Source organism: Heterodontus francisci, chromosome 15 (assembly GCF_036365525.1).
Source record: "Heterodontus francisci isolate sHetFra1 chromosome 15, sHetFra1.hap1, whole genome shotgun sequence".
NCBI classification, from domain to species: Eukaryota; Metazoa; Chordata; class Chondrichthyes; order Heterodontiformes; family Heterodontidae; genus Heterodontus; species Heterodontus francisci.
The window spans coordinates 98,226,126-98,248,859 of record NC_090385.1 but is presented as its reverse complement, the minus strand read 5'-3'; the positions used below and the strand labels follow the sequence as shown (position 1 = coordinate 98,248,859).

Below are 22,734 nucleotides of genomic sequence, written 5' to 3'. Positions count from 1 at the left end.
GTAACAAGGAATGGGCAATAATTGGGTCCTTGCCAGCGGTGCCCATATCCTGAGAACAACTTCTTTTCAAACTGTGTCATCTGGGCTCGTGAAGGTCCCAGGTTCCATGCCCAGACTCTGCTGAGCTATCTGATACCAGGTTATATCACACCCTCATCCTGTTCCCATTAAAACCATTACTTTACCTCACACTGGTAGTTCCCCAGGTATTGCTCCAATCTTCACTCCCTTAAGTGCAATGAACTGTGATTTGAATATTTATGGTAGACAACTGGATTAGCCACTCACCATCAGATCTGGCTAAACCACATAAAGCAGTAGCTGGTCCTGCTCTCATCTGCCAATGGAATGTAAAGACTTCCTTATTCCTGTACTCCAGTCCTCTTGCAATACAGGCCAACATACCATTTGCCTTCCTAATTGCTTGCTGTATCCGCATGGTAACTTTCTGTGTTCCTTGTAAGAGTACACCCTAGTCTCTCTCAACATCAACACTTAAAAGTTTCATGCCTTTGAAAAAATATTCTGCTTTTCCATTCTTACTACAAAAGTGAATAACCACACACTTCCTCAAACAATGGACACATCTTTGGTGGATGTAAGATGGACTAAGAGAGCAGATGACCTCTCCTGCACTGCAAATATACATAGGGACTGTTAGAGACTAAACCCATCTTCATGTCTGGACTAGTCCTGGGGAAGGTACATTAAAATTCCAAACAGCCCATTCAATGATAAATGGCTCCTATCTTCAAGAATTGGGTTAACAAAGGCCTTCGCAGACAAGGAGACTCTGGATTTAAAGCCAAGATAATAGGTGGTACATAAAACCACGTTATCAAGATAGTCCACATTCAAACCCTATCATGTAACAATGGCCACAAGTTCAAAGATATTGAATGAACACATCAGGGGAGAGCATCTATGGTCACCTGACTAAAACCAAGCCTGATAAGGTTTTTTTTTCTTTAAAAAGAGACTTCTCTAAAAGACAGAGACAGAAAGCTAGCTAGCCAGGAAGCTGAGAGGTACATTCCAACCAAGAAGAAGACCCTGCCTGTAACATTTTAAAACCACAGAGGCACAGATTGCAAGATCACCTTGAAAACTCCCCACCTGAGAAATTGTAACAGGTTTCTCACCACCGACTTCGACTGAGTCTTAACCAGAGGAGTCTGTAATACTTCAGTGAACGAAGAAAAGGAACAGCAGGCCTGCACCACTGTTTAAAAATTCCTTCCGGAAAAGCAAAAAGATTTCAAAGTGAACTCTTTTTACAACAATCGGACTTAAATGCATGCCGACCTCTAATCTCTATCTCTTCTTGTGTGTGTGCATGTATATGCATGTGTGAGTGGGTGGGGTTGTGAATATTTTCGGGTATTATTTAATAAATAATTTATCTTTCTTTTAATGCTACGAGAAATCCTGTCGTTTGTTTATTTGACCACTAAAACACTCAGGGACTAAAACAATATTAAAAAAACACTGTCTACAGTCAGTTGAGGGATGAAAAGTGGAAGTCACCAACACCATTTCCCCCTGTCTGTAACAATATCTGCCATCTTGTTGCCTACTCACTTTACTTGTCTATATCTTCTTGCAGCCTCTTTGTATCCTCCTCACAGCTTACCTTTCCAGCTAGCTTCACCTCATCAGCAATCTTGGATACATTACTCTCAGTCTCTTTGTCCAAGTCATTAATATCAATTGTAAATAGCTGAGGCCCCAGCACTGATTCCTGCGGCACTCCACTATTCACTGCCTGTCAACTTGAAAATGACTGGTTTATCCCTACTTTGTTGCTGAAACTGTACAAGGCATTAGTGAGACTGCACCTGGAGTATTGCATACAGTTTTGGTCCCCTTACTTGAGGAGGGATGTAGTTGCATTGGACACAGTTCAGAGGAGGTTCACTAGATTGAGTCCAGAGATGGGGGGATTTGTCTTATGAAGAGAGAATGAGCAGTTTAGGCCTTTACTCTCTAGAGTTTAGAAGAATGAGAGGAGATCTAATTGAGGTATAGAAGATGGTTAAGGGGATTGACAAAGTAGACATAGAGAGGATGTTTCTTTTTGTGGGGCAATCTAGAACAAGAGGTCATAGTTTTAGAATAAGGGGCAGCAGATTTAAAATAGAGATGAGGAGAAATTACTTCTCTCAAAGGGTCATGAATCTGTGGAATTCACTACCCTAGAGTGTGGTGGATGCCGGGACACTGGGTAAATTTAAGGAGGAGATAGACAGATTTCTAATTAGAAATGTGTTGAAGGGTAATGGAGAATGGGCAGGAAAGTGGAGTTGAGGCCAAGATGAGATCAGCCATGATCGTATTGAATGGCGGAGCAGACTCGAGGGGCTGAATTGCCTACTCCTGCTCCTAGTTCTTATGTTCTCATGTACCCTCTGTTTCCTGTCCATTAACCAATCCTCCATCATTGCTAATATATTACCCCAACTCCATGAGCCCTTATCTTGCTTATTAACCACACCAAAATTTTGTGTGGCACCCTATCGAATGCCTTTTGGAAATCCAAGTCTACTACATCTGCTGGCTTCCCTTTATATACCCTACTAGTCAGGTCTTCAAAAAACTCTAATAAATTTGTCAAACATAATTTCACTTTCATAAAACCATGTTGACTTTGTCTGATCATACTATGATTTTCTAAGTGCATTGTTAAGGTTTCCATAGTAATAGATTACACCATTTTCCTGACGACTGATGTCAGGCTAACTGGCCTGTCGCTCTGCGTTTTCTCTCTCCCTCCTTTCTTGAAAAGTGGTGTTACATTTTCTAACTTCCAATCTGCTCAGACCGTCTGGATGCCCAATATGGTCAAATAGCCCACTGACACACATTGGGCAGACATTATTGTGGGGATGAGGGGAGGGTGTTGCAGTTTACTTAAAATCTTTCAGAATCTTTTCACTTTCTGGCTAGTTTGTATAAAAGATCCTTGTAACATTCCTGGTGTAAGATGGTTTATTCTGGGAACCTCTTTATCGTGATTCAGCAACCCACCTCCCATCCCCTGTCCCCTTGATCTTAGATTCTATGACACTTAGGACATGAGATTACTTCAACAGTTTTACAACTTCCTTGCTCTAGTTTTCTGCTGTAGAGCTCTGCTCAGACCCCATCTGGAGTAACCGTGTTCAGTTCTGGGCACCGTACCGCAGGCAGAATATACTTGCCTTGGAGCTGGTGCAGTGCAGATTCACCAGAATCGTACCAAGGCTCAGAGGGTTAAATTATGTTGGAAGGTTACATAAACTTGGCTTGTACTCCCTTGAATATAGATGATTGAAGGTGATCTGACTGAGTTAATGTTAAAAGGATTTGATAGGATTTATAAAAGAAACTATTTCCTCCAGTGCGGGAATCAAGAAGAAGGGGAAATAATCTTATAATTAGAGCTTGGCCATTTCACAGTGAAATCAGGAAACACTTTCTCACAAAAAGGACAGTGGAAATTTGAAACTCTCTCCCTAGAATGCTGTGGATGCAGAAGGGAGAGATAGAGAGAGACAGGCAGACAGAGAAAGAGACAGAGAAAATGAGACAGACAGCGAGAGAGAGAGAAAGAGATGTAGAGGAAGAGTCAGGGAGACTACAAAGAAGAAAGCAAGAGAGAGAGATTGAGGGATGGAGAGAAAGAGGAAGAGAGAAAGGCAGAGAGAAAAAGGGACAGGGAGAGACAAAGCAAGGCAAAGAAACAGTGAAAGTGAGAGAGATAAAGTGAGAGAAAAAGGTAGAGGGAGAGATAGAGCTAGAAAGAAAGAGAGCAAGAGAGATTGAGTGACAGAAAAAGAATGAAAGGAAAAGAGAATGATAGAAACAGAGACAGAGAGACAGACAGAGAGAGATATAGGCAGAGAGACAGATAGACTTAAGGGAAAGAGAGAGAAAGAAAGAAAGAAAGAGAGAAAGAAAGAAAGAGAGAAAGAAAGAAAGAGAGAAAGAAAGAAAGAAAGAAAAGAAGAGGCAGGAAGAGAGTCAGTGACACAGAGAGCAAAAAGCAGGGCGAGAGAGACAGCGATGGAGAAAGATAGACAGAGACACACACACTTCATTGGCTGTAAAGTGCCGACATTGTGAAGGGCACGATATAAATGCAAGTTCTTTCTTCCTGGAGGAGTCTCCCATGACCTGTCAGCCTTGTCTCCAAACCCCCACGGTAAGTTGGGTGTTCACTCTGAGCCATTAGCGCCCGCCATTCTTCAATATGTTGCCTGGGTAATGGAGTCAGGCTGCAGGACTTTGGGATTGTGAAGTAGCAGTCTGTTGACTGGATAATCAGTTATTCTGCTGTCATTTAACCTTTTGCTAAAAATAATTGTAATTTGCAATTTGCAGATTTTTTTGTACCAGTATCACAGCTTCCAGTACAAGGTGCAGCACTTATTAAAGAACTGTAAAATAAAAGCAAAATACTGCAGATGCTGGAAATCTGAAATAAAAACAAGAAATGCTGGAAATACTCAGCAGGTCTGGCAGCATCTGTGGAGAGAGAAGCAAAGTTAACCTTTCAGGTCAGTGACCCTTCTTCAGGTCACTGACCTGAAAGGTTAACTCTGCTTATTTCTCCACAGATGCTGCAAGACCTGCTGAGTATTTCCAACATTTCTTGTTTTTATTAAAGAATTGGTTCAATTAAGCAGTTCTCTCCAACTTAAGGTTAGAGCTTAAGGTTAGCTGAGTTAGAGTATTACCAGAAGGTTATAACTATTGGGAACGATTGAACAGGCTGGGGCCCTTTTCTCTACAAAAGTGACAGCTGAAGGGCGCCCGATAGAGGTCTTTAAAATTATGAAGGGGTTTGAGAGGGTCAACATAGAGAAGATGTTTTCATTTGTGGTGACTCCAAACCTAAAAGCCATAAATATAAGATAGTCACCAATAAAAGCATAAGAAATGAGGGCGGCACAGTGGCGCAGTGGTTAGCACCGCAGCCTCACAGCTCCAGCGACCCGGGTTCAATTCCGGGTACTGCCTGTGTGGAGTTTGCAAGTTCTCCCTGTGTCTGCGTGGGTTTTCTCCGGGTGCTCCGGTTTCCTCCCACAAGCCAAAAGACTTGCAGATTGATAGGTTAATTGGCCATTATAAATTGTCACTAGTACAGGTAGGTGGTAGGGAAATATAGGGACAGGCGGGGATGTTTGGTAGGAATATGGGATTAGTGTAGGATTAGTATAAATGGGTGATTGATGTTCGGCACAGACTCAGTGGGCCGAAGGGCCTGTTTCAGTGCTGTATCTCTAATCTAAATAGGAGCAGGAGAAGGCCATTCAGCCCTTCGAGCCTGCTCCACCATTCAATGAGATCATGGCTGATCTTTTACTTCAACACCATTTTCCTGCACTATCCCCGTATCCCTTGATGTTTCTATTATGTAGAAATCTATCGATCTCAGTCTTGAACATACTCAACAACTGAGCCTCCATAGCCCTCTGGGGCAGAGAATTCCAAAGATTCACTACCCTCTGAGTAAAGAAATTCCTCCTCATCTCAGTCCTAAATGGCCTGCCCCTTATTCTGAGACTGTGTTCCCTGGTTCTAGACTCCAAGCCGGGAAAACATCCTTCCTGCATCTACCCTGTCGAGCCCTGTAAGAATTTTGTATGTTTGAATGAGATCACCTCTCATTCTTCTCAACTCTAGAGAATAAAGGCCCAGTCTATTTAAATTTTCCTCATAGGACAATTCCTCCATCCCGGGAATTTGGTGAACCTTTATTGCTCTCCCTCTATGGCAAGTATATCTGTCCTTAGGTAAGGAGATAAAACTGCACACAATATTCCAGGTGTGGTCTCACCAATGAGGAATTCAGAAGAAATTTCTTTACCCAGAGATTGATTAGAATGTGGAACTCACTACCACAGGGAGCAGTTAAGGTGAATAGGATAGATGCCTTTAAGGGGAAGTAGGATAAGCACGTTGGGGAGAAAGAAATAGAAAGATATGTTGATAGGGTGAGATGAAGTAAGCTCGGAGGAGGCTTGTGTGGAGCACAAACACCTGTATAGTTGGGCTGAATGACGTGTTTCTGCAGTGTAAATACTGTGTAGTTTCACATCAGTACTGTCCAGCACCACAACGTCCCCACCTTGGAGGCTGCAATTGCCCTGTTGTACCAGATTCTGGGGCTGATGCCACCAAACATGAGCTGCTTTCTGTGTGTGGGACAGAGGCTCAAGATGATCTCCTGTTGCTCAAACTAATCTCCAATGAAGGGAGGTAGGACTGGCCTGCAATGGTCCCTTGAAGCTGTGCAGCCACAACCCATAAGTCCCCTGGCAGGTCGTGCACAAGTCAGCCCCTATAAATCACCGCACGTGTAGTGCAAAAGGGGCCACATACTTAAACAAATTGTCCGCGCACTCCAAAAAAGAAATTAGAAGGAACGCTGCTGGCCTGTCAGGCCCTGAAACGCTTAGCTGAGCCATGTACCTGAACATGTATCTAAGCTGTGTACCTGAGTGTGTCCGTCAGCTGTGTATCTGAGATGTGTATCTGAGTCATGTACCTGGGCCGTGTACATGGGGTATATACCTGTGTCATATACTCAGCCATGAAGCTGAAGTATGTACATAGGACAATATAGGAACATAGGAACAGGAGAAGGCCATTTAGCCCCTCGAGCCTGTTCTGCCATTCAATGAGATCATGGCTGATCTGTGACCGAACTCCATATTTGCCCCATGTCCCTTAATACCTTTGGTTAACCAAAATCTATCAATCTCTGTTTTAAGATTAACATCTGATCTATCATCAGTTACTGTTTGCAGAAGAGAGTTCCAAATTTCTACCATCCTCTGTTTGCAGCAGTGTTTCCTAATTTCACTCCCGAAAGGCCTGTTCTGATATTTAGACTATGCGTCCTAGTCCTAGACACCCAAACAGTGGAAATAGTTTCTGTCTCTCTACACTATCTTTTCCCCTTAGTATCTTGAAAACTTGGATCAAATCTCCCTTTAACTTTCTAATTTCCAGGGAAAACAACCCTAGTTTGTGCAATAAAAACAGAAAATACTGGAAACACTCAACAGATCTGGCAGCATCTGTGGAGAGATTGATGATCTTTCACCAGCATCTAATTTGTGAAATCTCTCCTTGTAATTTAATGCTCGGAGTCCACATATTGTTCTGGTAGACCTACGCTGCACTCCCTCCAAGGCTAATAGATTCTATAGTATTCCAGGTGTGGTCCAACTAGGGCCTTGTTCTACCCACTTGTATTCTACTCCTCCTGATATAAAGGCCAGCATTCCATTAGGCTTTTTGATTATTTTCTGTACTGGTTCATGATATTTTAATGATCTGTGTTCCTGGACCCCTGAGTCAGTTTGGAGCTCCACTGCTCTAGAGTTTCACCATTTAGAAATACCTGTTCTATCCTTTTTAGGTTCAAATTTGATTAACTTACATTTACCTGAAATCCATTTGCCACAGTTTTGCTCTTTAACTTAATCTATCAATATCTCTTCGTAATTTTATACTTCCATCTACACTGCTTACAATGCCAACTATCTTTGTGTCATCGACAAATTTGGATTCTTGGTTTTCTATCCCATCATTTAAGTCATTAATAAATGCTGTGAATAGTCAAGACCCCAACACAGATCGTTGTGGAACACCACTAGTCACATCCTGCCAATTAGAGTACCCGCCCATTATCCCTACTCTGTCTCCTGTCACTCAGCCAATCTTCTAATCAGGTCAATTATTTGCCTTCAATTCCATGAAAGTAGGCTTCAATTCCACTTTCCCACCTGCTCCCCATATCCCATGATTCCCTGAGAGCCCAAAAATCTGTCTATCCCAGCCTGAAATGTATTCAATGATGGAACATCCATAACCCTCTGGGGCAGAGAATTCCAAAGGTTCACAACCCTTTGAGTGAAGTAATTTCTCCTCATCTCAGTCCGAAATGATCTTTCCCTTATCCTGAGACTGTGTTCCCGTGTTTTAGATTCCTCGAGCAGCAGAAAACAATCTCTCAGTGTCTATCCTATCCAGCCCCTTCAGAATCTTGTACGTTTCAATGAGAGCACCTCTCATTCTTCTAAACTCCACAGAATATAGGCCCAATTTACTCAGCCTCTCATCATAGGACAACCTCCTCATCCCAGGGACGAATTTAGATAACCTTCGCTGTACCGTGTCCAATGCAAGTATATCCTTCCTGCACACAATACTCCAGATGTGATCTCACCAACACCCTGCACAATTGTAGCAAGACTTCTTTATTCCTGTACTCCCTTGCAATAAAGGCAATATGCTATTTGCGTTCCTAATTGCTTGCTGTACCTCCATGCTAACTTTCTGAATTCCTTGGACAAGCACACCCAAGTCTCTTTGAACATCAACATTTACAAGTTTCACACCTTTGAAAAAATATTCTGCTTTTCTATTGTTATGACCAAAGTGAATAACTTCACACTTCCCCACATTAAACTCCATCTGCCATCTTGTTGCCCACTCACTTAACCTGTCTATATCTCTTTAGCAGCCCCTCTGTGTCTTTCCCACAGCTTACCTTTCCACCTACCTTTGTATCATCAGCAAACTTAGATACATTACTCTCTGTCTCTTCGTCTAAGTCATTAACATATATTGTAAATAGATGAGGCCCCAGCACTGATCCTTGCGGCACTCCACTATTCACTGTGTGCCAACTTGAAAATGCCTGGTTTATCCCTACGCTCTGGATGGGTCTTTTTTGCTGAGTTTTTGTTCTTCAATGGAATAAAGAACAAAGAACAGTACAGCACAGGAACAGGCCATTCGGCCCTCCAAGCCTGCGCCGATCTTGATGCCTGTCTAAACTAAAACCTTCTGCACTTCCGGGGACCGTATCCCTCTATTCCCATCCTATTCATGTATTTGTCAAGATGCCTCTTAAACGTCGCTATCGTACCTGCTTCCTCTCCCGGCAGCAAGTTCCAGGCACTCACCACCCTCTGTGTAAAGAACTTGCCTCGCACATCCCCTCTAAACTTTGCTCCTCGCACCTTAAACCTATGTCCCCTAGTAACTGACTCTTCCACCCTGGGAAAAAGCTTCTGACTATCCACTCTGTCCATGCCACTCATAACTTTGTAAACCTCTATCATGTCGCCCCTCCACCTCCGTCGTTCCAGTGAAAATAATCCGAGTTTATCCAACCTCTCCTCATAGCTAATGCCCTCCAGACCAGGCAACATCCTGGTAAACCTCTTCTGTACCCTCTCCAAAGCCTCCACGTCCTTCTGGTAGTGTGGCGACCAGAATTGCACACAATATTCTAAGTGTGGCCTAACTAAAATTTTGTACAGCTGCAGCATGACTTGCCAATTTTTATACTCTATGCCCCGACCGATGAAGGCAAGCATGCCGTATGCCTTCTTGACTACCTTATCCAACTGCGTTGCCACTTTCAGTGACCTGTGGACCTGTACACCCAGATCTCTCTGCCTGTCAATACTCCTAAGGGTTCTGCCATTTACTGTATACCTCCCACCTGTATTAGATCTTCCAAAATGCATTACCTCACATTTGTCCGGATTAAACTCCATCTGCCATTTCTCCGCCCAAGTCTCCAACCGATTTATATCCTGCTGTATCCTCTGACAATCCTCATCACTGTCCGCAACTCCACCAACCTTTGTGTTGTCCGCAAACTTACTAATCAGACCAGCTACATGTTCCTCCAAATCATTTATATATAATACAAACAGCAAAGGTCCCAGCACTGATCCCTGCAGAACACCACTAGTCACATCCCTCCATTCAGAAAAGCACCCTTCCACCGCTACCCTCTGTCTTCTATGACCAAGCCAGTTCTGTATCCATCTTGCCAGCTCACCTCTGATCCCGTGTGAATTCGCCTTTTGTTCCAGTCTGCCATGAAGGACCTTATCAAGGGCTTTACTGAAGTCCATATAGACAACATCCATTGCCCTTCCTTCATCAATCATCTTTGTCACTTCCTCAAAAAACTCAATCAAGTTAGTGAGACATGACCTCCCCTTCACAAAACCATGTTGCCTCTCGTTAATAAGTTCATTTGTTTCCAAATGGGAGTAAATCCTGTCCCGAAGGATCCTCTCTAATAATTTCTCTACCACTGACGTAAGGCTCACCGGCCTATAATTTCCTGGATTATCCTTGCTACCCTTCTTAAACAAAGGAACAACATTGACTATTCTCAAGTCCTCTGGGACCTCACCTGTAGCCAATGAGGATACAAAGATTTCTGTCAAGGCCCCAGCAATTTCTTCCCTTGCCTCCCTCAGTATTCTGGGGTAGATCCCATCAGGCCCTGGGGACTTATCTACCTTAGTGTTTTGCAAGACACCCAACACCTCCTCCTTTTTGATCACGACATGACCCAGACGATCTACACTCCCTTCCCTGGACTCATCATCCACCAAATCCTTCTCTTTGGTGAATACTGATGCAAAGTACTCATTTACTATCTTGCCCATTTCCTCTGGTTCCACACATAGATTCCCTCCTCTGTCCTTGAGTGAGCCAACCCTTTCCCTGGTTACCCTCTTGATCTTTATATATGTATAAAAAACCTTGGGATTCCCCTTAATCCTGTTTGCCAATGACTGTTCATGACCCCCCTTAGCCCTCCTGACTCCTTGCTTAAGTTCCTACCTACTGTCTTTATATTATTTATTTAGAGATACAGCACTGAAACAGGCCCTTCGGCCCACCGAGTCTGTGCCAACCAACAACCACCCATTTACACTAACCCTACAGTAATCCCATATTCCCTACCAACACTAGGGGCAATTTACGATGGCCAATTTACCTATCAACCTGCAAGTCTTTGGCTGTGGGAGGAAACCGGAGCACCTGGCGAAAACCCACACGGTCACAGGGAGAACTTGCAAACTCCGCACAGGCAGTACCCAGAATTGAACCCAGGTCCCTGGAGCTGTGAGGCTGCGGTGCTAACCACTGTGCCGCCCAAGGGCTCAAGGGCTTTGTCTGTTCCCAGCCTTCTCGCCCTTACGAATGCTTTCTTTTTCTTTTTGACTAGGCTCACAATATCCAATATCCCGCGTTATCCAAGGTTCCCGAAACTTGCCAAACTTATCCTCCTTCCTCACAGGAACATGCCAGTCCTGGATTCTAAGCAACTGACGTTTGAAAGACTCCCACATGTCAGATGTTGATTTACCCTCAAACAGCCGCCCCCAATCTAAATTCTTCAGTTCCTGCCTAATATTGTTATAATTAGCCTTCCCCCAATTTAGCACCTTCACCCGAGGACTACTCTTATCCTTATCCACAAGTACCTTATGGAATTATGGTCACTGTTTCCGAAATGCTCCCCTACTGAGACTTTGACCACCTGGCCGGGCTCATTCCCCAGTACAGCCCCTTCCCTAGTTGGACTATCTACATATTGTTTCAAGAAGCTCTCCTGGGTGCTCATTACAAATTCTGCCCCATCCAAGCCCCTAGCACTAAGTGAGTCCCAGTCAATATAGGGGAAGTTAAAATCACCCACCACAACAACCCTGTTACCTTTACATCTTTCCAAAATCTGTCAACATATCTGCTCCTCTACCTCCCAAATGTATTTTTGTTGAACATTTTGAATTGTTTCTTTAAAGGTTTCCCACTGTTCATTTACTTCCATACCTTTTAGTCTATTTACCCAATTTACCTTAGCCAGTTCTCCCCTCATACCTACATAATTGCCTTTGTTTAAGTTTAAGATTCTTGTTTGGATTGGAGTATGTCACTTTAAAACATAACATGGAATTCAATTGTCTTATGATCACTATTTCCCAGTGGATCTTTCACTATGACATTACTAATTAACCCTATTTCATTACAAAATACTATATCTAAGATAACTTTATCCCCAATTGGTTCCACAACATATTGCTCCAAGAAACTGTCCTGAAAGCATTCTACAAACTCATCTTCTGTACCATTCTTGCCAATTTCATTGTCCCAGTCTGTATGAATGTTAACGTCCCCCACAATTATTATATTGCTTTTGTTAAAAGCTCCAATAATTTCTTGTTTAATGCTCTTTCCAATGGTATAACTATTGTTAGGGGGCCGATAAACTACTCCCACAAGCATTTTCTGATTCTTGTTATTCCTAATTTCCACTCATATTGATTCTACTTCATGATCTTCTGAAGCCAGATCCTTTCTCACTAATGCCCTTATGTCATCCCTTACTATCAGTGCTACCCCTCCTTTGCTATTCTGTCTGTCTTTTCAAAATATTGTGTACCCTGGAATATTGATTTCCCAACCTTGATCACCTTGTAACCATGTATATGTGATGGTGATTAGATCTAAATCATTTACCTCTATTTGCGCCACTGGTTCATCTATCTTATTGCAGATGCTTCACACATTCAGATAAAGAACCTTTAATTTCATTTTTTACTTCTATTCTCTGCAATGACCATATTCAGAATATACAATTTCTGTAAAACTCTCTGTCCCTTCCTGTCCCATTCTGCTTGTCTTTACCCACAATGCTATACTGTTCCTATGCCTTGGCCTTTCCCTTACGATTTCTAAATTTCCCTTCACCTGAACACACCTCTCTCCTCCATCTGTTAGGTCATAACCTCTCATCTTATTTGCTGGCGCACTATCCAAGGCTCCTTCGACAGCACCTTCCAAACCTGCGGCCTCCACAACCTAGAAGGACAAAGGCAGCAGATGCATGGGAACACCACCAGCTGCAAGTTCCCCTCCTAGTCACACACCATCCTGACTTGGAACTATATTTGAGCATCTGCGACCAGTTCGAACTGGCCTCGGGAGCCAAAGTTAACCACGGCAAGAGCGAGGCCATGTTCTTTGGGAACTGGGCTGACCGATCCTTTGTCCCCTTCACCATCAGGTCAGACTACCTGAAGGTGCTGGGGATATGGTTCAGAAGGGGCGCGCACCAAAACCTGGGAGGAGCGAGTAGCCAAGGTACAACAAAAGTTGGGCATGTGGGGGCAGCGATCTCTCTCCATTGTGGGTAAGAACCTGGTCATCACGTTGTTGCTGTACGTGGCGCAGGTCTGGCCCATACCCCACTCCTGCGCTGTGGCAGTCACCCGAGCCATTTTCCGCTTCATCTGGGGATCTAAAATGGACCGGGTCCAGAGGGACACGATGTTCAAATCTCTGGATAAGGGCGGGAAAAATGTACCCAACGTGGCCCTCATCCTGATGACCACCTTCGTGTGTGGCTGCATTAAGCTGTGTGTACACCTCCAGTACGCAAACTCCAAGTGTCACTACGTGCTGAGGTTCTATCTGTCCCCGGTGTTGCGAAGGATGGGCCTGGTCACATTGCCGCGGAACGCTCCATGCAGTTGGACCGTGCCGTACCACCTATCCTTCGTGGAGCAGTTTCTGCGGGAAAACACCTTTGACCACCGATCCATTAGGCAGTGGTCTGCACGGAATGTCCTCAAGGCCCTACGGGAAAAGGAGACGGTGGATTCTGTCGGATGGTTCCCCGAGCAGACCGCCAAAGTCATTTGGCGGAATGCCTCATCGCCAGAATTTTCAAACAAGCACCAAGATGTAGCTTGGCTGGTGGTGAGAAGGGCCCTCCCCGTCAGATCCTTCATGCACGCCCGAAATCTCGCACCCTCCGCGTAATGCCCCCGCGGTGGCTGTGGTGGGGAAGAGACGGTTGCCCACCTCCTGCTGGAATGTGTCTTTGCAAAGCAGGTGTGGAAAGAGATGCAGTGGTTTTTGTCGAGGTTCATCCCAAGCAGCTCGGTAACACAGGAGTCTGTGCTCTACGGGCTGTTCCCTGGGACGCACACCGAGACAAACATCAACTGCTGCCGGAGGACTATCAATTCGGTGAAAGACGCCCTTTGGTCTGCCCGAAACTTGCTGGTCTTCCAGCGCAAAGAGGTGTCCACCACCGAATGTTGCAGACTGGCACATTCCAAGATCCAGGACTACGTGTTGAGGGACGCACTAAAGCTTGGGGCAGCCGCAGCAAAGGCTCAATGGGGAAAGACCACAGTGTAAGGTCCCCCCACCAAGCTGAACTGAGGGGCTGGATCCATGGGAAACCCCTCAAACTGTATCGGGAAAATTTTGTGTGCTGTAAATGTAAAAATGTAATTGGCATGACAATGAAATGGAAGTAAAAACAAGAAATGCTGGAACCACTCAGCAGGTCTCGCAGCATCTGTGAAAAGAGAAGCAGAGTTAACGTTTCGGGTCAGTGACCCTTCTTCGGAACTGACAAATATTAGAAAGGTCACAGGTTATCAGCAAGTGAGGTGGGGGTGGGGCAAGAGATAACAAAGGAGGTCTAGATTGGACCAGGCCACATAGCTGACCAAAAGGTCACGGAGCAAAGGCAAACAATATGTTAATGGTGTGTTGAAGGACAAAGCATTAGTACAGATTAGGTGTTAATACACTGAATATTGAACAGCAGCAAGTGCAAACCTGAAAAAAACAGTGGGTAAGCAAACTGAACAAACTAAAATGAAATGAAATAAATGCAAAAAAAAGATGGTAAAAAATGTAAAAAAGAATGCAAAAAAAAAAGGAAGAAAAAATAACAAAAAATGAAAGTAAAATGGGGGGCTGTCATGCTCTGAAATTATTGAACTCAATGTTCAGTCCGGCAGGCTGTAGTGTGCCTAATCGATAAATGAGATGCTGTTCCTCGAGCTTGCGTTGATGTTCACTGGAACACTGCAGCAATCCCAGGACAGAGATGTGAGCATGAGAGCAGGGGGGAGTGTTGAAATGGCAAGCAACCGTAAGCTCAGGGTCCTGCTTGCGGACTGAGCGGAGATATTCCGCAAAGCGGTCACCCAGTCTGCGCTTGGTCTCCCCAATGTAGAGGAGACCACACTGTGAGCAGCGAATACAGTATACTACATTGAAAGAAGTACAAGTAAATCGCTGCTTCACCTGAAAGGAGTGTTTGGGGCCTGGGATAGTGAGGAGAGAGGAGGTAAATGGGCAGGTATTACACCTCCTGCGATTGCAGGGGAAGGTGCCATGGGACAGGGACGAGTTGGTGGGGGTAATGGAGGAGTGGACCAGGGTGTCGCGGAGGGAACGATCCCTTCGGAATGCTGACAGGGGAAGGGAGGGGAAGATGCGACTGGTAGTGGCATCACGCTGGAGGTGGCGGAAATGGCGGAGGATGATCCTTTGGATATGGAGGCTGATGGGGTGAAAAGTGAGGACAAGGGGAACCCTGTCACGGTTCTGGGAGGGAGGGGAAGGGGTGAGGGTAGAGGTGCGGGGAATGGGCTGGACACGGTTGAGGGCCCTGTCAACCACAGTGGGAGGAAATCCTCAGTTGAGGAAAAAGGGGGTCATCTCAGAAGCACCGTCATGGAAGGTAGCATCGTCAGAGCAGATGCGTCGGAGACGGAGAAACTGGGAGAATGGAATGGAGTCCTTACAGGAGGTAGGGTGTGAAGAAGTGTAGTCGAGGTAGCTGTGGGAGTCGGTGGGCTTATAATGGATATTAGTAGACAACCTATCCCCAGAGATGGAGACAGAGAAGTCGAAGAAGGGAAGGGAAGTGTCAGAGATGGACCATGTAAAGGTGAGAGAAGGGTAGAAATTGGAAGCAAAGTTGATAAAGTTTTCCATAATGAAATGGAAGGGTTGTGAGGCAACTCATGATTGTATAGAAGGACACTGATCACCTTTGCACTGTTTGTATTTTTTGACTTGATGCTGTTTTAAACTGTTTGGGAATGTAATTTTTACAGATTTTTATGAATAAAGTATATTTTGGAAATTAAAAAAAATATTGCTGTTCCTTCACCGTCGCTGGGTCAAAATTCTGGAACTCCCTTCCTAACAGCACTGTTGGTGTATGTACACCCCAAGGGCTGCAGCAGTTCAAGAAGGCAGCTCACCACTACATTCTCAAAGGCAATTAGGAATGGGCAATAAATGTTGGCCTAGCCAGCAACGCCCACCCTGTCTATCCTTATCCTTATTGCTATCTTGCTCTCTTACCTTCTCTTCTCTCTTCGTTTAAAGCCCTCTTGACCTAGTTATATGACTCACCAGAACACAGGTCCCAGCATGGTTCAAGTGCAGATCATCCCAACGGTACAGCTCCCACTTTGCCCAGTACTGGTGCCAATGCCCCATAAATCAAAACCCATTTCTCCCACACCAATCTTTGCCTTCTGTCATTTTGATCATTTTATTTGCTTCACTGAGTACTGGGACTATCTCGATGAAGGTGGGAAAGGGTGAGTGGGGTGACTGGAAGAAGATGAGGGGGAGACAAGGAGAAAGAGGAGAAGGAGTATGGGGGATGGGGGATGGAAAGAAATCATGGGGAGAGACAAAGGAGGAGGGAAAGGGTGATGGGGAGAGAGTGGAAGGAGAGAGGGAAAGGGTGATGGGAAGAGAGTGAAAGGAGAGAGGGAAAGGATGATGGGAAGAGAGTGGAAGGAGAGAGGGAAAGGGTGATGGGAAGAGAGTGGAAGGAGAGAGGGAAAGGGTAGAGGGAGAGGGGTGAGGGAGAGGGTCGAGGAAGATAAAGGGGGAGATAAATGGAGGTCCGGAAGCAAGAAGGGGAGGGCATTTCCTGTGCCCACACCTGGGCAGATTGCAACAGCCAGCTGCAGCATAGAGCGGAAAGCCAGGCAGCTCTCCCCCACCCACCCACTTATCTGGCTCCATCCTTCCTTGCCACCCAATAGGCCACCAGCAGGGACAAAAAACCCAATCCCTCGCCTTCATCCTCTCCTCTCTCGAAGACTCTGATTGCGATGCAATGGTCCTGCCATCTCCCTATTCCAAACAGATATCTCACCCAACCAGCCATTCTTCACCCATGAAAGTGAAATTTACTTGACTATTCAACCATGGGGTGTGTAGGACACAGCGACAGAAGCAGGAACCCAGGATGACTATTCCCTCTCCCCCTCAGAATAGCATTGGGACCACTGCCCCTAGAATCTGACAGCCAGACCAGGTACCATTGAAACTGGGATCTTCCTGCTCAAATCCACACTGGGCAGTACGAGTGACCAGGAAAAAGAAAGACTTTTATTTCTGTGGTGCCTTTCACAACCTCAGGACATTTCAAAGTGTGTTGCAGCCAATGAGGTACTTTTGTAGTAGTCACTGCTGTAAGGCAGGGAATGTGGCAGCCAATTTGTGTACAGCAAGATCCCAAAAACAGCAATATGATAATGACCAGATAATCTATTTTATTGATTGCGAGATAAATATTGGCCAGATACCAGGAGAATTACCCTGCTCTTCTTTGAAACAGTGCTACAGACTGTTTTACAGCCATCTGAGAGGGAAGAAGGGGTCTCAGTTTAACGTCCATCTGAACGACAGTACCTCCAACACTGCAGCACTCTCTCAGTACTGCACTTGGAGTGCCAACCTTGACGTTGTGGTCAAGTCTTTGGCCCGAGGCTTGAACTCATAGCCTCAAACACAGAGCTGAGAGTGCCCCTACTGAGCCATAGCTGACACAGAAACAGTTTCACAATACTCTGAAGGTCACCAAATTTCCTCTCTGAGTGGTTAATCAATAAATACGTCAGAGACTTACATCTTCCCAGCAGCTATACATGATGTTATAGACATTCTCGGAGGCCTGCTGAGGCCTGTACAGGCGCCGACCCTGGATTATATGCTCCACCACGTCTGCATTGCTGAATCTCTCGTAGGGCGTTTTCCCCAAGGCAAAGGTCTCCCACATCAGGACCCCTGTGACATGGAGTAAAGACATCAATGAGCACATAGCGAGCAAGGGCAGCCACCAGGCAAACTAGTGATGGCTCAAACAACCAACTCACTCATCCCTCACTCAAATGGTGGTCCAGTGCCCCATTCACCTTCTCCCTTTGTTTCCTTTGCTGCTTCTCCCCTTTGAACTGATATTGACGAATCACATTCCAGCACCGAAACAGGCCATTCAGCCCATCAAGTCTGCATTGATGTTTCTCTCCATGAGCCACCCAGTCAAATCCCACTCTCCTGCTCACTCCCCATATCCATTAATATCCCACCCAGTCAAATCCCACTCTCCTGCTCACTCCTATCCCACCCAGTCAAATCCCACTCTCCTGCTCACTCCCCATATCCAAGAATTTAAGATTGAGGATTGAAGATGGCTGGCACAGTGGCGCAGTGGTTAGCACCGCAGTCTCACAGCTCCAGCAACCCCGGGTTCAATTCTGGGTACTGCCTGTTTGGAGTTTGCAAGTTCTCCCCGTGACCGCGTAGGTTTTCGCCGGGTGCTCCGGTTTCCTCCCACAGCCAAAGACTTACAGGTTGATAGGTAAATTGGCCATTATAAATTGCCCCAATTATGGGGATGTGGTGGGAATATGGGATTAATGTAGGATTAGTATAAGTGGGTGGTTGATGGTTGGTACAGACTCGGTGGGCCGAAGGGCCTGTTTCAGTGCTGTATCTCTAAAAAAAAATTAATATCCCACCCATTCTAATCCCAGTCTTCTGCTTATTCTCCATACCCTTTACTAGCTGCTTGTTCATTTACATGATTGCAGTATGCAGCCAGCATTAAAAGTGCAGTTGAGTGACTGCACATGTGAAGAGGGGGCACAGAAGCGTGAGAGGGGCTAGCACAAGTTCAAGCTAGCCTGCACTATTTAAAGCCAGCCTACACCTCTTAAAGGGGAGGTGCACCTTGGCTGCAGCAGGTGCTAGAATGCATTGCAGAAGTGATTTGGACCTGGGACAGAGACAGGAATGGCACAACATGGCAGAGTGGGCTCCAAGGTTCTCTGACACAGCAGTGGAGGCCTTGGTGCAGAAGGTAGACAGGAGGAGAGCAGTCCTGTATCCACAGGAGGCCCTCCAGACATACTTTGAGAAGGAAATGGGATCAGATAGTTGTACAGGTCAATGCCAAGACTGTCGGCTTGAGGACCTGGATGCAGTGCCAAAAGAAGTTCAATTACCTCACACGAGTGCTCAAGGTCAGTAATTGTATCTTCAAATGCCACATTCCACTAACCTCACACACCCCCATCACCCAGCTCCCAACAACCTCCATCAATCATCTCCCTCACATTCATAACTTCACATCACCATCACACACAGAGCAAGGTTCCAAGCCTCATACCCACATTTCACACCTTGCACACAGTGCGAGCTATTCAACCGTGACAACCACATTACTCAAACATATTGCACGACCTTCACTGACACACTTCCCTCTCTCTTGCAGGACAAGGTGGCATACAAGTGCAGGCAGCAGCATCTAACCAGAAGGGGACCGGCACTCACTCCAATGGAGGGGATGTTCACCATCATTGGCACAGCCAGAACGGATGCCGTGGCCAGCGTCAGGGGTGAAAGGATTGAAGATGATGGTATCCTCATACTTAATCCTCATTCTCGCATCTCGTTTCCCCCTCATCACACAATCTCTTTCTGATTCCCAAGCTGCAGATGGTGTATGAATGCACCTCTTATGTTCCCCTCCCTTCCCTCACCACAGCCCATTCCTTGTGCCTTTCTCCTTTCAGACACGCAAGAGCAGCCACCTGGCCAGGCAGTGGTGCAGGAGCATGAAGTGCAAGAAGAAGAAGAGACTGATAATGATGAAACACCATCACTCACTCTCACAGCTCCCACCTCAGATACTGGCACTGAGCATACATTAGAGAGTAACATAGAGGCAGGATCCGCACATGGTAAGTCACCAGGCACGAGTGGCCAGCAGCCAGGGCAAGGTTGCACATAACTTCTGCTGCAGAGGACTCAGGTGCAGACTTAGATTGGGGCAGTGTACAGGAAAAGGCTGTTGGGCATGCACAATGAAATGCTTGGTGCATTGACAGACCTGCCAGAAACAAAGTCTATCTCTGACTCTTTTCTTCACTTCCTTAACTTCTCTATCTCCGCTTGCAGGGATAATCTATCAACCAATATTCACTATAAGCCCACTGACTCCCACAGCTTCCGGGATGACACTTCCTCACACCCTGCTTCCTTTAAGGACTTTATTCCATTCTTCCAGATTCTCCACCTCTGTCGCATCTGTTCTGATGATGTAACCTTCCATACCAGTGTTTTCCATTTTCCTCAACCAAGGATTCCCTCCCCATAGTGGTTGACAGGAGCTCAACCATGTCGGTACCGTTTTCTGCACTTCTTTGCCTCCCTCCCAGAACCATGATAGGGTTCCCCTTGTCCTCTCCACTCCACCAGCCTCCGCATTCAACAGATTATCCTCCGCCATTTCCACCTCCTCCAGCGTGATGCCATCAACACATCTTCCCTTCCGCTCCCCTGTCAGCATTCCAAAGGGACCCTTTCCTGTGCGAAACCCTGGTCCCTCCTCAATCACCCTCAGCATGCCCACCCCTGTGCACGGCACTGTCCCATGCAAGCACAGGTGATGCAACACCTTCCCTTTTAGCTCCTGTCTCTTCACCATCCAAGGCCCCAAACACTCCTTCCAGGTGAAACAGCGATTTACTTGTACTTCTTTCAGTTTAGTATATTGCAATCACTGCTCACAATGCAACTTCCTCTACCAAACGCTGAACACCTCTGCTTAGTTCACAAGCGTGATCCCGAAATTCCGATCACTTCTCATTTTAATTCTCTACTTTGCTCCCACTCTGACCTCTCTGTCCTTAGCCTTCTACACTGTTCCAATGAAGCTCACATAAGCCTAACAGCACCCTTTCCAACAGCACTGTGGGTATACCTAAACCACACAGACTGTAGCAGTTAAGTAGGTGGCTCACCATCATCTTCTCAAGGGTAATTAGGGATGCCTGCGAGTGACACTTACATCCCGTGAACGAATAACAAAAAAAAGTTGCTCATCTTTCAATTAGGCATTTTACAGCTTTCTGGACTTAACATTGAGTTCAAAAATTTCAAATCATAATCTCTGCCCCCATTTTGTTTTGTGTTTTTTGGTTTTGTTTTTGGACAGCAGCTATTGGTGCTGATTCTGCTATTCCCATTTACAAGTTTGTTTCTTTACCTTTCCCTTTTCTCTTGCACCATCATCTCTTTTGCCATTTAATCTCTCCTGCCTTCCACCCTATCACAGACCTACCCTTTTGTTCTGTCCTCCCCTCTTACCTTTTCCTGCCTCTATACTTAGTTCAAACCTGTCACATCTCTAACTTTTCCCAGTTCTGATGAAAGGTCATCGACCTGAAATGTTAACTCAGTTTCTCTTTCCACAGATGCTGCCAGACCTGTTTTTATCTGCCAAAAGTCTTGTTGTCACTGTCAAGGAGCATGGAGGAGTCCAGCGCCACTTGGCCTAGGGATTTGTACAGATCTTGGAGCCCATCCTTTCCAGCATGAAAGTGGAGGCCAACTCCATGAGAACATTTGTGGACACAACCAGGCTGATGTCTCAGCTTCCATTGCAGCACAAGCAGAAGCTACCCAACATCTGGGTGCTCAGACTGAAGTTATGCAATCTCAGCTAGTTGCCATGCAAGCACAGAATGCTGCCATCCGCCATGGCTGCGGAGTGGGTGGAATCTGCCCAGTCCTGCCAAGGCAGCTTTGATAGTAGGACCGGGAGGAATTTGAGACAGGAGGGCTTCGGGTCGGTGGGCCAATGAGTTCCCACCTCCCGCCAATCTTGACAGAGGAGGGGTGAAGCGACAAGGTCTATATGCCAGCAGTGGCAGGTAGTCAATTTTCATATGTAAGTGCAATTGTGGGCAGACTGGGTGTTAATCTGTTAATTGTGCACCAATTGTTTGATTATATGCAGGTGGAGGGTGTTAATTGGGGTCTGTCTTGAGCAGACATTTACTGAGACTGGTGGAAGGTTTTGAGTGAGGAGCTACATTTTGTAATCCTTTTACTCTTTACAATAAATGTGAAACTGAGTCAAGATAGGCTCCAGCATTATCCTGCCATAACAAGCTTTCTAGAGTTTAACACTGGGGACACTGCTGGGATCCATCTGTGGACAGACCCCCACTGAGGCCAAAGCCCAGCTGGCGTCTGGAGGCGGCCTGCTGGTGGCTGGTGCGAGGGACGCAAGGCCTCCTACATTAATCCTTCTACTGGAGCTGCAAAGATCAGCAGGCCAGAGCTGTGGAGGGGAATGGCAGTAGTTCCATGAATCATGAGCCTGCTGTCTTCTCTCAGGGTGATAGCATTCGTGCGTCCATCAATGCCACTCTGCCAAATGCCCTTGCTGTTGCCTGTCAGCCAGCCCAGACATCTGCCACCCATGCCAAGGTGGTGCAGTCTGAAGCTGGGCCCTGTAGGCCCAAAGCTGCTTGAGGTTGTCCTCCAAGGCCATCTGCAGTCTCTGCCACTGAAAGTCAGCAGCCTTCCACCAGCCATGCTGCAGCCACTGGGGTAGCACAATGTAGGAGCACTAGGAGAGGCAAAGACACCTGCAAGACACTAAGGGAAGGTGCAAAGATGATTTGTTCAAGTTTTTATGCAATATTGCACGATTTGATTGATTAATTTGTTTGAAATGTTTATTTTGTGTTGGCTTTTATTTTTGCATTGAAGCCAAAGGGGCAATGTGATTGTCAGTGACAGAAGGAAGATAACATGTGTAAGACTGTTGGTGAATGGGTGGAGTTGAGGTGACTGGTATCACACTTGAATTAGTTCTTCACGTACAGCCCGGGCAGAAAGGGTCTGTCTAAGGTTGCAGCCTCCCTTCCTCTTCTTCTTCTGTCTCCTCCACCTCCTGCTCCTCAGCTTCTTGCCTGTTAGCTGGTGGCAAGGGTTGTCCCC

At 45.8% G+C, this 22,734-nt stretch overlaps 1 protein-coding gene across 3 annotated transcripts in view; it reads right to left on the bottom strand.

Moving 5' to 3' along the window:
• The window catches only part of btk (Bruton agammaglobulinemia tyrosine kinase), a 738,635-nt gene that overhangs the window by 510 nt on the left and 715,391 nt on the right, over positions 1 to 22,734 (bottom strand). For all 3 annotated transcript variants that reach the window (XM_068047893.1, XM_068047894.1, XM_068047895.1), the window contains exon 17: positions 17,567 to 17,724. In XM_068047893.1, the coding sequence (XP_067903994.1) occupies positions 17,567 to 17,724 (158 nt within the window). The remainder of the gene's footprint in view (positions 1 to 17,566; positions 17,725 to 22,734) is intronic.